We start from the raw sequence: 16705 nt of genomic DNA on the forward strand, positions 1-16705 counted from the left end.
CCACAATTAGTGCTTCTTATTCAGAGACTGCCAAACCGTACAGTACAAATTTGAAATGCATTTAAACAGATTCTTAGTTCGAACTGCTGTGTGGAATATATAGTGTAAATTTTTTAACTGAAATAACCCTGTGTGCAATGATCAAGTGTATATTTAAATAATTTGCGTACTGGTTGGAAGTAGCCAACAATTTCTTTTGTCAGACTATTGTGCGTAGCCATTATACAATGGAAAATTTTGGGCTGACGTGACTCCTGTTTATTTTAAGCAACTATAAAGAATGTACAGGTATGTTTCTATATTTTTTAAACACCTATTTCTTTTTGTATGTCTATCTTTATTATTTTGAGTTAAATTTAATTGCCTTTTTATTGCCTATTTGTATTTTAATGCCTATTTTACTGCCTATTTTGAAAATTATAAGTGCTTATTTGCCTGCCTATTTTATATGTTTTTAGTGCCTAAACATCCGGTCTCTATTTATTATATATGACCTGTTTATTTGTTACATAGTAACCTGTCGTGTTGCCATCATAGAAGGGTCCCAAACAAGTATCCTATGTTCTATTATCACGTAAAGGTGTCTACTCACAAGAGGGGCGATTAACATAGATCAGAACAAATGAGACGAAAATATCCAAAATTTAAATTACGTATGTTTACTTGCACATACAGGTGTCAGAAATGCATTTATCTGGAAAGCCAAGACTGGAATTAACTACAACCATTCCTTTGGTTAGACAAGACAACATATAACAATGGTGTTGTCCTCGCTGCGAGGAAGTCTTGCTTTAATATATATATATACCGTGCGTCCATTTCGATCTGCAGCCGAGAGATCGGGAGAAGCGTGGCGGGCGTCACTGACGGAGATGCCGACATTTGCGGCCTGAAATGCCCGCTTATTTTTATGGACATATGCAGACATTTATATAAATATTGCAAAACGAGCACTAACCTGTGTTATAAGAGTATGGTTTTGATTTTAGTAGCTTAGTGACTGTATGTGCCGATGATTTTGACACGCCCACCTCTTGTGAAACACGGCGTAGAGGTTTGTTTGGAGAACGTTCTAACGCTGCACCAATATAATCGAGTTTTGCTTCGGTTAGAATCCGTCGTTTTTGCTTAGGTGTTTTAAAATTTAACGATACAGTTTCTCGTAATTTAAGGACAAGATGTCTAACCGTATCTCTGTGTCGAGTTGAAACGCATGGGAATTTCTGTACAAATTACCTACACACGTCTCGACATGAGTTTGTTTTCACGTAGGTACGTGTCATACATAAAAAAATCTTTGTTCTAACGTGAATCTTGCGGTTGGCATTCCAATCGTCTCACTGACACGTCACACATACACACTACAATAACACAAACAAGTAACTGCAAGTAACCAAGAATAACACTCTTGCGCACAGTACGAAATTAACACGCTCTTGGTTTACATTGCTCGCCACTATATTTACAACTCTGTCTTCATCTAGTCGCGAAAGAACAAAAAACTCGAGCTCGGAGATTCTGTCGTCTGCTTACGGCACAAACGTCATACTGACCCGAAAATTATAGGGTCCTTCTTCCCCTTTTCACTTCAATTGCAAAATAAACAAATAAATTTAGAAAAAAAAGTGACGAAGAATTGACAACAGGGCTCGAACACTATTCGTTGGATTTACCCGATGTGTGTGCATAAATCACTCAGGGGTTGAAAAAATATAAACAAAAAAAAAACACGAAATGAACAAAAATCTAGATCTAGATCGATGACATCTGGTGGCAGGGAGGAGAACGTCTAAGACATAATTATTGTACTGATGGCCGGTAATAACACTTTTGAAAACGTCACGCCACTGTCAAGTAAAGAAGCGGCCTGGAGAGACATTGAACCACTCTGCATGACATACCCCTCCTTTCTTTTCTTTACAGATTTAAGCAACTAATGGAAATTATCGCACTTTTCTGCCTACCCTGCTAGCAACTCTACGCTTCGCCACTGATTAAGCAGAGCAGACAATCTGTAAAGATGGACGAGCAATTTGAAGAATGTTGTAGGAAAATACTGCTTCGTGTATTTATTCATATTAAAAATTAAAAAGAAAAGTATGGGCTAGAAATTGGCTCGAAAAAAATATGCTAAATGCTAATCGATGCATACCGAACAAGGTTTTAAATGAACTCGCGTATGCATTCGCAACATTCATTGAAAAAAATCAAACATTTAATAGTCACCTTGTAATAATGAGCATTTTCATCTTCGGCTAATCATATTTTGTACTTGATACAGAGTCTGAAGAAGACCTTGCTAGAAGGTTGAAACGTTACGTTTTAGTTTATGTTTTTAATTAAATAAATTACTGCCTTGGTCAGCATATTTAGTTTTTTCATAATCATGGAAACAAGGCTTAATGGTGTTATAATATTTGTCACGTACACATCTCATCGATTTGCATACATATCAACATATTAATGAACTGAACATGAATGCTCTGCACGTCATCTCTTTTATTTTATCGAGAAACTAAAGAAAATCAGCCAAGGAGACAACACTGGGAAACCACAGACAAAAAAACTCTCGTTTGTAAACTCACAGATTATCTTCAGATGGCCAAACTTTGCTCTGATTGGCTGTTTCACAGAATCCAGTCGAGGAAAGCCAGTAGCAATTAGAACATGTCCTGTTCCTCCAAACCAGTCAAGCTGCCAGCCAGGCAGCCATCACATCCGGGCAGGTAGCCAGTTCAGCGCCAACAAACTGGATATCGTCCGTAAATGAACCGTTCGCGAGAAAATGTCGAATGTATGACGTATTGTTACGATCCACCCCTAACGTGCACCGAGTGGTTGCAAACATAGGGAGCTTTAAAATCGAAGCGACCGGGGATTTCACACCGAAGCAACAAGCTATAAACGACACGAGCAGTTTCTCGTCTCGCTTCGGTTAGAAATGCTGCATTGATTTCTCAGCGTCGGTTTCACGTGACGCTTGTCATTTTCGTTTGAAATCTCCAATACAGGCTCTTAGCATGAATGGTCGTAAAAAGGTATTGTCTACGTTTACATAAACTGTTTTTATTTAAAACATGCTTTGCTTCATGATTTAACCCTAGCTTGCACGAGGGGGGAGGGGGCTGTCAGGCCCACCACTATTTTTTCCAACTGTTAATTTTTTAATATATATTTTTAATTACATTGTTCTATAGGGTGTTCCCAATATTTATGTATTACTTTTGTTCAGAAAATCCTGAACGTAACATAAATAGGGGCAAAGTTTACGTGGTGGGCCTATCAGGACCCAACCTTCGGGATGTGTGTTCTGACATGACACTCATGTCTGAAATAGTGTAAAATTAGTTGGTAATGATGGTAATTTTTGTCATTATTATAAGTACTATATAACTGAACGTACATAAACAAAAAGGCCTTTTTTTATTTATTTATTTACTTATTTTTTGCTATGGTTCAGGTTCGAGGGTCAGTGAGTTAAAAAATATATGTGTGACACTCGTGCAATAATTGGTTCTACTTTTTTATTAATGATGCTAATTTTTGTAACTTTATGTATAACTGCACCTATAAAAACAACAAAGGAGGTAGTGATTCAATAACAAAATTGTTTCTAGAATTTTAGTGATAAAGAAAAAGTATGGACTTGTAAGCTTCGCCCCTTCCTCAGGTACGGCACGGATAAGCTAGGATTAAAGCATTGTTTTATAACAAATGTCAAATGAAACATGTTTTGTATGATGCACTTATTTTTGTCTAAAAAGTGCACAATTTTATCCGTTTCTCAAGGCATTCCATCTTGTTAAATGATTTGTTGATGTTTTTTCCATTCTTTCGTTTAGGAATATGTCCTATAATTCCCGCCTGTTTTGCAGCATGTACCTGTGGCGCCATCTTTGCGTCCTTCTGCTGTTGTGGTGCACCGGCGCAGTCCTGGCCCAGACGTTCCAGTATAGTAGAGGATGGACGAACGGGAGGAAAAGGGCTTCCTCCTCTTCTATGCTGCCCCTTTCCACGGAGGATACAGCCCCCCCGCCCCCCTGCGACCCACGGACTCTGGACCAGTATCAGCGCTTGCGGAACATCTTGGACGGAAGGCTTCAGGTAAGGAACTCTATTTAAATTCGTGGATATATTTTTCTGTTTTTTTTATTATTATTATTTAGCTCTCTTTTCTACCGCTTTTGGCTAATGGCGACGATAAAGATGAGTGATATGATGACATTGACATCAGAAAGAACACCCATGGAGGCCGGGATTCGAACCCAGGACCCTTAGCGTCGTAGGGCGCTGTGCTAACCACTCCGCCACGGAAGTCAACGTGAGAGGAGCTTATCGTGATATTACAGGATTTTTAAGGAGGAAGGGGTGGATTTTGATTATGTATAAAAATACATTTTTATAGTTTATCTGCTTACTCTGGAGCAGCACTGGTCAATTAGTCGATCTCTTAGGAGAGCGGTTAGCACAGATCGACGTAGCGACGCAAGGGTATCGGGTTCGAATTTCGGGTAAGGCATAGCTGTTTTTGTTCTCAATGTAATAAATAGAGAATTTAGTAAAACTGATATACGAGTGTCGTTCAAGTCAATCCGGGATTTTTGAGTTTATAAAATAAAATAACAAATTTAAAGGGGTGGAAACTGCTTTTTTTTCCCGACGTACTCCCCTGCTACATTTATACACTTATTACATCGTTTAACTAATGCCTGGAAATCTTCGGCATAGAAAGATTTGTCAGTACGTTTGAACCATTCTAGGGCAGCCTGCTTCACTTGGTCATCATTACTGCTGAAATGTTTACCTCCGACGAATTATTTTAGGGGTCCAAACAGGTGGAAATCACTTGACGCTAAGTCCGGACTGTAAGAGGGACGTGGCAAAAATTTGCATCCGATTTCCTGGAATGTTTGCATAGTGCGTTGAGCGGTTTGAGGCCTTGCATTGTCCTGCAGAAAAACCTTCGTGATTAAACCAGAAAGCTGTTTTGGTACCCAGTGTGCACCAACTCTTCGGAATAGCAAAATGTCATGAATTTTTGTGTTTACTGTTCCTACCGAAAGATTACACACCTTAGCAATTTCGCGACAGGTTATGGGACGATTGTCAATGATAAGCTGTTCCACGCGCTGAATGTTCCTAGGAGACTGCTGCGGGCTGGAAACCACCAAGATCAGGATTGTCTGTGACAGACGTGCGGCCGTCTTTGAAGCGCTTGCACCATTCAAATGTCTTACTGCGGCTGTGTTTTTCATCACCGTACTGTGCTTGCAGTCTTCTGTAAATTTCAACTGGTTTTATGCCCAGCTTCACTAAAAACTTCATCACCACACGATGTTCCGCGTACACGTTCACACTGTTGTTCGCCATCTTGATCACTGGTCTCTGGACTGGCGCCCACCAGTACCAGGACACAGTTGCCAGTTCCTACTGCATGCACTACCTCCACCCTGGGATTTGTTTTTAAACGTGTAAAAAAAAAGTCCCGGATTGACTTGAACGGCCCTCGTATATGTATATACACATGAAAACAGAGAAAATTAGAGGGAGAATACAGCTTAGGGTTTTTTAATTTTATTTTTAAAAAAGTCTGACTGCCACACGGGAGACACAGATTTGATTCCCGAGTTGGATGAATTCAGGTGGGAATTTTTCAGGCAATGTCCATACACGCTCTGGGATCCACACAGCCTCTAATAAACTGATGTCTTGAGACAACCATGCAGATTAATGGCGGTCGGAGCGCGGTACTGTTCACGTCACCTCAACAAATGGCTGAGATATTAAATATTAATGTCGAAATGTGGAGATGTCAGATACTACTTCTATTTATCATAACATAGAAATGGGGCTGAATAATTGATGTTTTGCTGTGGTGTTTTAGTGGATGGGTAATGAAATTATGAACTCACTCATTGCCTTGCCCCAGAGTCGAACCCAAATCCCTACTGTCTTTGTGGGGGTGCTTGGTTTAGAATCATACAGAGTGTGTGTTCTTTATTTCGTTGATCAGTTAGAGAACATTAAATTTTAGGTTAAGGCTCTATTTTTTGAGAGTGTCCAATCTACGTATATTGCACACGAAACCATATGTAGAAATCATGTATTGAGAATTTGCCCTGCCTTACCTTTTGCATACTACATACACACACACACACACAGTGATGAATTCAAGTTGTGCCACGCCCCTTCCCCCAGAAAATTTGAGCAACTTGACAGAGCATTTGGACAACATATAAGAAATTAAGCAACCATATTCATTTTGTCTTTTCTCCATCCATTTTAATTTAACGTAGAACGTACTTTTTCTGCATTTTTCGTAGTAATAAGCACTGATTCAGTCCTGTTTATAGGTAATTAAAAGTCAAAATAATGAACTAATTTAAATTATGGTCCGTTTTCATAACTACTAAATTAAGAAACAGAATGCATCAGGATACGCTTCAAGCTTATGTAAAGTAGGGATGGCCACTTTTTCCCGAAAAAATCAAAATGGAAAAATCATTTTTTCCAAAACGAAAAATGAAACTACGATTTTTTTTTTCAAAAAACGAAAAATCGCAAAATTTTATTTTCGAGAATCGAAAAACATTTATTTTCGAAAATGGCCATCCCTAGTGCGAAGGTGTCAACTGAGGGGGACGAGGAACCATTGATGATGTCATTCGTAGATATGCTGTAGAAAGCCTAGACGCCTTAACTTGTAGTAAATGTAAATTATTGCAGCTACAACATTATTTTATTGATTCACATAATGATAGTTAATTATACCTAATTATTTTAATTTGATTACATAGAAATATTGGACAATTTGAAAATATTATACTCTATCCCAGGAATCTCTGGAGCAAGACCGTGATAAAAATAAAGAATGGGAGAAAGTGAGTGACCCAAGAGAAGCAGTACACAGTGCTGCAAAAGCTGGTAGAGGGAGATTATTTCCGTAACATCTTTGGCGTAGACACTTACTTTCGTTCGCTCGCCCCAGAGATTATCGGGACAGAGTATAGTATTGTTTTATTGGTATTACAATTTGATGTATATGATATTCCTCCCGTGAACTTTGATGTCACCCGAAGGAAAGCGGCTGGAATTAACACTGAACACACACTCACACACACATGTAAGGAAGTTAAAGGGAATCTAAGTATTATAGTCTGTAATCCTGTAGATCGCCCTCACTAAATGGCTTAATGTCGCCATGTATTAGGCAAGTAAAAATGGTTTATTAACTGTTGTAATTTGATCTTCTAGGATTGGAGAAGCGCCAGTCCAGACAGGTTCAAGAGGTCAACAAGCACAGTGGACATGGGTGGAAACCGTTAGCTGCTCCCGAAGAAATTCAGTTACAGCAATATTAGTCAAGCTATATACTTTCGAGTAAACCTCTTGCAATTAATGAAAAGTCTCCCTCCCTCTGATTGGTCAATAGGATAATTGTAACGCTGTTGGTCATTTGTACTTTATTTTCAAATGTATCTTTAATTTATTCCGTGGTGATGTTCAGTGCTTGCTGAGGCTGGAGCAAGTCGACATACAAATTTATGTTTGTGAAATTATGTCATATATTCTATTATTTGGTTAATAAATTTTCTTTCAATCCTCCATGTAAATGTGTTTATTATACGAGAAGCATGGCTGATCTCTTTTTAATGTAGTGATTCATGTGACTATATAGGTAGCAAGGTTGGATTTGGCAATTCTTAATGAGAACTATGTAAAATACATTTCGAACCAATGTAAGCCACACAGCAGACAAAATGAAAACATGTACAGTGGGATGTATTAGTATTACCATGCAAATTGTCCATGACTATTTTCATTAATTTTTATCTTACATCCTGTTTGTTTTTAAGCGATGGATTTTTATGTATGTTGGTGCAGAAGTTGTCAACAGCTTGTTTTGACTTTTCTTTTAATTCTGGAAGCTCTAATTGGGTCAAAGAAAGTGAACGAACATGACGATGGACAATTTGCACGGTAATACACATGGATCCCACTGTACGAGCTACTGCTGTTATTAAAAATTTAAATTAAAATAAAAACATGGGCTAGAAATCGAAAATATTGTAATCAAGGAGTATTCAACAAGCTTTTTAATGAACTCGGGAATGTATATTCATACAAGAGATTCGCAGGATTCATTCGTAAAAGAAAATATTTTATTCAACTAAATATGTCAAACATTTAATACACTGGTAATAATAAGGATTTTCATTATCGGTTAATCACATTTGTACAAAACTCATCGCTTTGGATGAATTCTTAAATATTAATTAACATCTCTGTTACTTTTACTTTCATCGAGCAGCGTACAAAAACAACCAACACTCGGAAATCACAGATAAAAACTATTTACCTTGCCAAATTCACAGATTATTTTCACATGACCAAACTTTCGTTCTGATTGACTGTTCCACAGAATCTAGCAGAGAAAGCGAGTTGCAATTAGAGCACAGTCTAGTCACCAAAATCAGTTTAGCAGCTATCATTTCCAGGCAGGTAACGAGTCCAGCACCAACTAGGGCATTCCTACTGTAAATCCAGTTCCTTGTGATTCGGCCTTAATTTTAGTATTGATATATTTGTTAAGTCTTTCGGGGCCGGGTCCATGGACGTCCAGAAAGGGGGGGGGGGGCAAGGAGGGGTCACGCTCCTCTCCATGGAAAATGAATGTCCACCTAAAAATTATATATTTCACACATAATTTCATTTCAGTCACAGTAATTTATGTTATTATAAGGGCGTTGAAGGAACATGATAATTTCAGACTGAAACTGTTTTTTAAGGAGGCATCACTATAGTAGCGAAAAATATGCCTCCTTCACCCCCCCCCCCCCTGGGATAAAAATTACCTTGCTTGCCTTTCCCTGGAAAAAATCCTGCGGACGTACAGGGAGAGTCCGAACCCCTGGACCTTCTCCGACCCGTAGTACAGGACCACGGACCACCTGTGTTAAAGCACGCGTTCCTCATTCAAGATGCATATCTAGGATGCTTCCAGTGGCGAAGCCTCATAAGAGGCCCGAAGGCCGGGCCTCCATAATATATTTGGTTATTACGGATTATTATATTACTTATAATTTCATTAAACGACACCTTAATACAAGAAACTGAAATTCTAGGCCTTTCGATAATTTCCACAAATTTTCATCCCTGCCAGAGGCTCTATCGTCGCATGTCGAGCCACTTCTCCGAGGGCCTCAGCTGGTCCCATAACATTCTATGTGATTCATGCGGAAAAGCACAATTTCAGGGGCGCGTTCGCCCGAAATGGACACAGTGAGTCCGGCCTCACGCAGTGATGCCAACCCTAGCATAATTGTGCTAAACGTAGTACAATTTGAACTTCCTTGGCACCTAGCACCCTGTGTTTTGGATAATGGTAAAATATAGCATCATCTATAAACATGTGCCCCTGGGAGACAGATAAATTGAATTCAGAGGAATATATTTTGAAAAAATAAATTTAAAAAATCGCAGCTCTTATTTGTTTGAAACAAAAGCTAGAATGCCGATCCAGCCATATCTGGTCCACCGTCTTCTTTTCATCTTTTCTTTATCTTTCCTTACTTAGCTCACGATGAACATTTTATTGAAGGAAATTGCTAGAAAGTTGGGGTCACAGATAAAACAAGCCGCCGCCATTTGTAGTCGTAGAATTTTCTCAAACTTTTTCAAGCGTTATATTGAACCAATTATATTAGTTAAATCATTGTAATTAATTTAATGGGGGGAAATTACCAATATTGTTTAACTAATCAACAACGCATGTTCACATCACAACTCTCCCCAAATAGACCTAGACTTAAGACCTAAGTCATCGGAGCACAATTTAGTTGCATTTAGCAAAATTTAAGAGATTAATCAGCACACTTTTTTTCTGATTTGGAGGTTCGCAACGCTGGACACAAGGTACAAACTGGGCTTCACATCTCTTTCTTGTCCAGCTCGGGGTGTCCATCCAACGAGGGGAAAGGGAAGGTGAGGGTAGAAAGGCAAAGACAACTTTTTCTATCACAGTGTTCTGCGTTTTCGTTAGTTTCTCGATTTACTCCTGTTGCGTTGTTGTTTTATTGTTATATTTTATCTTGTCTTTTCTTTTCGTTCATTTATTTCTTTATTGTTCTTTGAATGATTTTCTTTCTTACTTCGCTTTTTGTGCCACTTTCGGCTAATTTGCGAAGATGGGGAAGAAGAGTGTTGATATGATGAAATTGACGAATGGACACTCAGAAATCCATGCCCAGGTCGAGATTCGAACGCAGGACCCCTGGTGCCGTAGCGCGATGTGCTAACCACTCCGCCACGGGGGCCGGGTTTCACATTTGTGAGCGTGAAGTGAGCAAGGGGAATAATGACTTTCATTACTGTGGAATGCTACAAAACAAGCATAAAAGCCTATTACCGGGCATAGGAAGAAAGAAGGGGCATCGGAACATTGAGGACTGCCACTCGAATGACATCTACAGAGCATCAATTTACAATAAAATCAAGAAATACGATTTACGAGTTAGCACACATAAAGCGTTACTATTCAGGTACGTTGAGGGATGCAAGAATATATTGTTACATTTTCAAAAATAACTTTAAAGGTTATTTTTTATATTTTAAAGTCGCCCCATAACAACACGAAGAAACCCTTCCAGCGACACCATGCTTCGCCACTGGATGCTTCCAGCAGCAGAAAGCTCCGTGCATAGGAAGGGCCCCTTTCTACGAAGCTTCAACACCTTATTTAATCACTCAAATCATATCCGTTTGAGTTTCTGGCAGTCTATCGAAGAAGCATGGGCCGATTTACTGAGCGGAAATAACCATCTGACGTAGATATGGAGGAAAGTAATTAATGCTGTTTCACGCCTGGAGGTGAATGGTTTATTTACCCGCTCAGCTGAACGAAACTTAATTTGCACTCGCGCAGAATACAGATCGATTGATTGATTTCTTGATCTCATTAATAATATTTTTTTATGGGTGGCGCCATAGATGGACTAGGATGGGCGATGGCCCACTGGTGCCCCCTGTCAAAATATATAAAAATCAAATCAAAGTATGTTGGCAATGACGAATAACATGAGAAATATTTGAAGATTACAACGTATCTGTGGTCGAGAGCGCGCTTTACTAACCCCTAGATTATGGGCGTAACTTTGTGGGGGTAGGGGGTAATCGAACTTAGGAGTAAACATTGGAGAGTGGGCAGAATCGAAATGTTTTGTATCCATAAAAATAGCGTCCAGAACAATATTGCTAAATAACTGTTACATTAGTGCAATCATAAAAATTACCATTTGCACCCCAGGTCCCAAGAGGTTAACAGAAGTACCCTTATCATTAAATACTATTAATAAAGCTAAAAATTTGGGGGCAAATGCCCATCCTTGCCCCCACCAAGTTACGCCTATGTCCTAAATTTTGTTTTTGTTTAAAGTCCACTTCATGCTCAGATAGGATATTCTGGATTGAAGGTAGAGTTTAAAATGGGTTCTGGAGGAGTCTCGTGAACGCATGTGGTGCATGCTGCGCATGCGTTCACGAGACGTCTCTGATTCTGAACCACTACTGGGGTATCGAACCCGGGACTCTTGGATTATGTTACTCGCCTGCCCCCCACACTTTACCTCCGCACTCGAGGTTCGGTGCACTTCGTACTCGGCTCTGATTTGTCTAGGGGTATCTTTCTTTGTACGACAATGCACGTGGGTTGCTACAAGTCAACATAATTATATAATTAACTACAAGAGACAACGGATAACCTTTGCGAAACTTTATTGATATAGGGGATAAATTACCTTGTCCAGCATGTGTGAAATTAAAACTGAAATTTTTGATATTTTCTATAGTTTAATTAACGTAAAATTTGATGTATATACAAGTCGTATCCGAACGTTCATTTCTCTAATTATCGGGCCAAAACTCTAATTTTGATGTTGGAATCTCTATTGTTTGTACCTGGATGCTTTACATTTCATGAATTACATCTGAAGTACGCTTGTCACAAGGTAGACTCGCGTTACTCCAAGAAACGTCTTAACAGGCGCTAGGCCGCCCGACGTGTACATTTCTCAACCTCCACGGTGACAAGGCACTAGGCTGCCCGGCGCACCGTAATTACTTCAAAATAACATCCAGTACAAACTACCTTTTTACCTGTAAATTGGACACCAAGGCACTAGCTTGCCCGGCAATCCAATCTCTTACAGCATCCGTTTCGGGAGACCTGTCCTCCGGTCCTAGCTAACCGAAGCAAAAACAACCTCTCCCTTCCAAGTCTCAGTTCCAACAGCCGACCTCCCCTACTCTCATCTGGGAGTTTATATACGTTTGGTTGGCGTCTGTTGCCAACCGCCCTTCTTTCAAAATTTTTAATCTTTAACAGCTAAACTGCCCGCCTTTCTTTTGAACGTTCGAAACACGAAGCAAGAACAGAGAGCTACATGGTATTTATACATGGAATAATGCGAACCTAAAAATGCATAATAAATTGATTTACACTAATCACACATATATATGTTTATACACTTGATTACCCAATTAATTAACATATTAATAAATATTTCAATAAGAAAAGAAAACACTGTTGCCCTGACACGGGGGCAGGGTAACAGATTCCCCCTCCCCAGCGTTACAATTCAATCTGAAATTTAAATTTCAGTCTGTGTGAATTGTCTTAAAGTCACTGAGAAAAGTTAAGCACTGTATCTGAAAAAAAAAAAGAAAAAGTTCACTGAAAAAGTTATTTTCACTACACATCACAACCGTCTCTCTGAAAAGAAGAGTCTTGTTTTCACTTCACTAAATATCCTATTTCCACACGGTTTCTTCCTCCGGAATCCTGGAATTTCCTGGACATCTGGTCATCTGGTCATCTGGACTGCTCCCAGGTGCAGACGGACTCAGCTCCTCCACCTTCCAAAGAACATGTCCGGCTCCCGCTCTAGGGTCGACTCAGCCTCTCCTCGGTCCATCCGAAGAACTCCCGGCTTCTTAGTCCCCTAGTCCTTGCGTCTGGGACATCCGCGGTACTCGGTTCGACTCCTGCCGAATTTCAGCTTCAGACGCTTTCAAAAGTTCTATCGTTCGATCACACGACCCGACTTAAAATATGGCTTTTCCATTTTTCGTCTATAAGGAAACTTTCCCTTCCTTTTCCGGGCATCGAACTGCCATCCTTCAGCATTCTCTTAGCGATGAATATCTCATGTCTTCATGTTCAGAATATTCATCTACTTTTATCGGTAAAAGGTTTACATAACATAAAATCCAACAGTCCGTAATTAGATCTTACATTCACATGAAATAAATTTACCAGAACTCAAATGTGTAGCGACAATAAATCAGGAACTTAATTAACTACTGTACAAACTAGAAGTCGACATTTCGGCTTCTTTTTCATCATTTTTCACAGCCCTTCTACCCCCTCCCCTTGAGATGGATTCTCAGGGTAGAATTTAGGGACGAGTGCTTTCCCTCACACTCAGGCCCGTAGCCAGGATTGCTTACTAGGGGGGGCAAAGTCAATCCTAGAGGGGGCAAATTTTTAATATATTGTGTTGCATTGGCAGATATAGCAGGGTACAGAGGGGCGCTTGCCCCCCTCCTCCAAACGTGATAAGTAACAGCATAGACTAGTTAGGTTAGGTTAGGTTAGGTTCTAACTATTCTATGGTAACAGGAAAGGGATGATATCTTGAAAATCCAACGAACAAAAAAAGTTCGAGCAACATCAAATAACAATATTTCGATAATGACCTTTCGGACTAACAAAGAATACAAAGATGAAGTTTAACATATATAGGCTAATTGGGATTTTATCTACTTTATATTTACATGTCAATAATGTTAATAGACGATTAATATGTAACTTTGGGCTTCTCTGCGGAACTGATTAAGGAAGTCCTTTATAAATTGTGCTTCAGCGGCTCGTGCCTAAAATAACAGGTGAAGAAGTATATTTATAGGCAATGAAAACAAATAGTAAGTGCCAGTGCCCCCCCCAATTTAAAACGTCTTTTTTGTCTTCATCCGTCCATCTGGAAAATGGTGTCTGCAACAAATTACACACTAAGTCATTTACTGGGTTCATTGTAGAAACCACAGCTCAACACATGAACACAACACACGATAGGAAACGCGAAACACACACGCGGAACAAGATCTCGCGAGAACGCGAAGATTTTGCCACAAGCACTGGATGCGATGTTTTCTCCGACGAGAGAACTGCTTCATCTAGAAGGCGACACCCGTTCAAGGCCAACGGTAGGTGACGTCACCGTTGCCATGACAACCGGCTAAGTTTTCCGCAACCTAGCGGTGTTTGCTCTTGGGTTGGGACGAACTCAATACGTGCGTAGCGCCGAGCGGCGTGTTATTTGAGTATTATCGTGTGCGTTCTGCTGGGAAATAGTTTAATTTAACAAGCAAATGAAAAATGTCAATATTAATTTGAAAATTAGGTGAAAACATCTGCACTTGTTGCACTTGGCCAGCCGCCACTGCTTCATAATGCACTATAATTTCCAGTATGCAATATTTTTACACACAAAGGAATCTAAAGAGAATCCAACACCACCATTATGTTGTGTTATGCAAGAAAAATCGAATTAATTAAATAATAATGGTTACATGTTATCTACACTTTGATGAATTGTGTAAAAATTTGTATAATTTTTTGTAGGCCTACTTGCTAAAACATGGCTCCTATTTGCTTCAAAGGGGAGAGACTTGCATCACTACAGACAATGTTTGCCTACTGGTTACGTTAACCATTTTGCAAAATATTGTGTCATTGAAATACATGTGTTTGACACCCGACAAACAAATAAGAATCCTTTGATTGATCAATGACTTCTTGGATTACAGTGTCATCATTCATATTTCATATCAAGTTTTATAGAGGGAAATGTTGTATCCTCTTTACGTTATGAAAAAATACCTTCCTTAATGATTACGGTACGAAACCAAATGATCTAAGGGGCATCCTTCGCCTTACCCCATTTCCGAAAAAGCGAGGTCTCTGGGCCACTTATCGCCACCACTTTTTGAGCAGAAGCGTACAAACCCAAAATATCAGGGTTTTTTATGCTGATACTGATTTCTGCCAGTCACAGAATGGCTTAAGATATATGAACAAAATTAGGAGAATCAACTCCATAGCAGAAGAGTTGACATAATTATTTGTCAAAAAATTAGGTTGTGCATGAGGTACTTTAACAGACAACGTCTGCTACAGACACAAAGTAATATTATAAATATAAGAAAATAATTAGAAAATAATTTGAGAGATTTTCAATCGTATTTATTTCACTGCAGATTTTTTCTACTTGTCATTTTCTTGAACCTATATTCATAGGGTGCTGCCTGATAACATCGAAAATTTTCACAGTGTGTACAGGACATCAAGGAAGGCAACTTTTATCAATGACTATTTACTCGTCTAATTCTTCTTTCGATGTTACAAGCAATCGAAATATAGCATCTTATGACCTTAATGTATGCAATCCCATTGTAAGCTTCGCAGTTGCAAATGTAATTTATTTTTACTGCCGTTTAAAATTCTTGAAAGCAATATATATAACATGCTATGCAAACAGTCAGGGTTAAAACTTAACTTTCCCTTTATAAAATGGATATCATGACACACACCTATGTTGCTTATCAAATTTAATGCGTTTGCATAGAGAAATGATTCATAAGATTTGAAATTCACATTTATATTTCATAAGATGCTTAGTGTAACCTGTCTCACACTACAAATTTTATCGCTTTCTAAACGAAATAATAAATGTGAAAAACTATCACATTTTCATCGTGTTTGATAATAATTTGAGCCAGTAAGCTGTCCTACATCTTCCACTAGCCGACCTCCATGGTAGGATGGTTACATAACACACTACGAAGCCAGGGGTTCCAGGTTAGAGCCTGGGCATGAATGTTCTTTGTGAACAGAGGCGAAACCACAAATCTTTATATGGAGAGGGGTCAAGTACCAGAACAAACATGCCAATTATAATAATAGTAATATAGTGGTGGTAGTGGTAGTAACAATAATAGCATTAAAAGGACGTTATTATTGTCGTAAATCATGCAAAAGGGGGTAGAAGTCGGTGCTAAAGCATTTGTGTTTGAACAAATGCTTTGAAATATTTTTCCAATACGTTCAATTTCATATTAGCTAGTAATGGAAAACAAGCACACAAACTGTATTTTTGAAAGACAGAATATGCATGACATTATTCTTTTTGCACATATGACACGTACAACTTTCATCTACAGCATATTTTTTACACATATGCAACATGGAGCGACATAAAATAAGAAAATACATATGCAACATGTTAACTCTAAATTGTGTACGTATTCAAAGTTTCTTTAATATATATATATATATATATATATATATATATATTATTTAAATACATTACATGATCAATTCATCCGCCAAATTGTCTCTCAAATGTGCGACAACAATCTGAAGTATATATCTGGCCTTACTTCTCTCTCAGGTAATTTAGAATGTATTACAGAAAATAATCATATTGGGATCAAAGCAAGCAGGAAAATCTTTAGATCCAAATATTTGCAAACTGAAAACAATATTGATTTAATTTCACTGGGCGCCATAGGAATCTCTTTAACATTTTTTTTTTTTCATTTAGATTGTTTTGGCCCAGGGTTGACTCCCACTGACCCCTAGCTGCGG

At 38.7% G+C, this 16705-nt stretch overlaps 1 protein-coding gene across 1 annotated transcript in view; it reads left to right on the forward strand.

The window, feature by feature from the left end:
• The window catches only part of Crz (Corazonin), a 42510-nt gene extending 34981 nt beyond the window's left edge, over positions 1–7529 (forward strand). The window contains exons 2-3 of the mRNA XM_083140794.1: positions 3876–4104; positions 7255–7529. Coding sequence (XP_082996920.1) covers positions 3877–4104; positions 7255–7326 — 300 coding nt within the window. The 5' untranslated portion in view covers position 3876 and the 3' untranslated portion in view covers positions 7327–7529. The remainder of the gene's footprint in view (positions 1–3875; positions 4105–7254) is intronic.
• Positions 7530–16705: the final 9176 nt, after the last annotated feature.

Source organism: Lepisma saccharinum, chromosome 19, assembly GCF_977018435.1.
Source record: "Lepisma saccharinum chromosome 19, izLepSacc3.1, whole genome shotgun sequence".
NCBI classification, from domain to species: Eukaryota; Metazoa; Arthropoda; class Insecta; order Zygentoma; family Lepismatidae; genus Lepisma; species Lepisma saccharinum.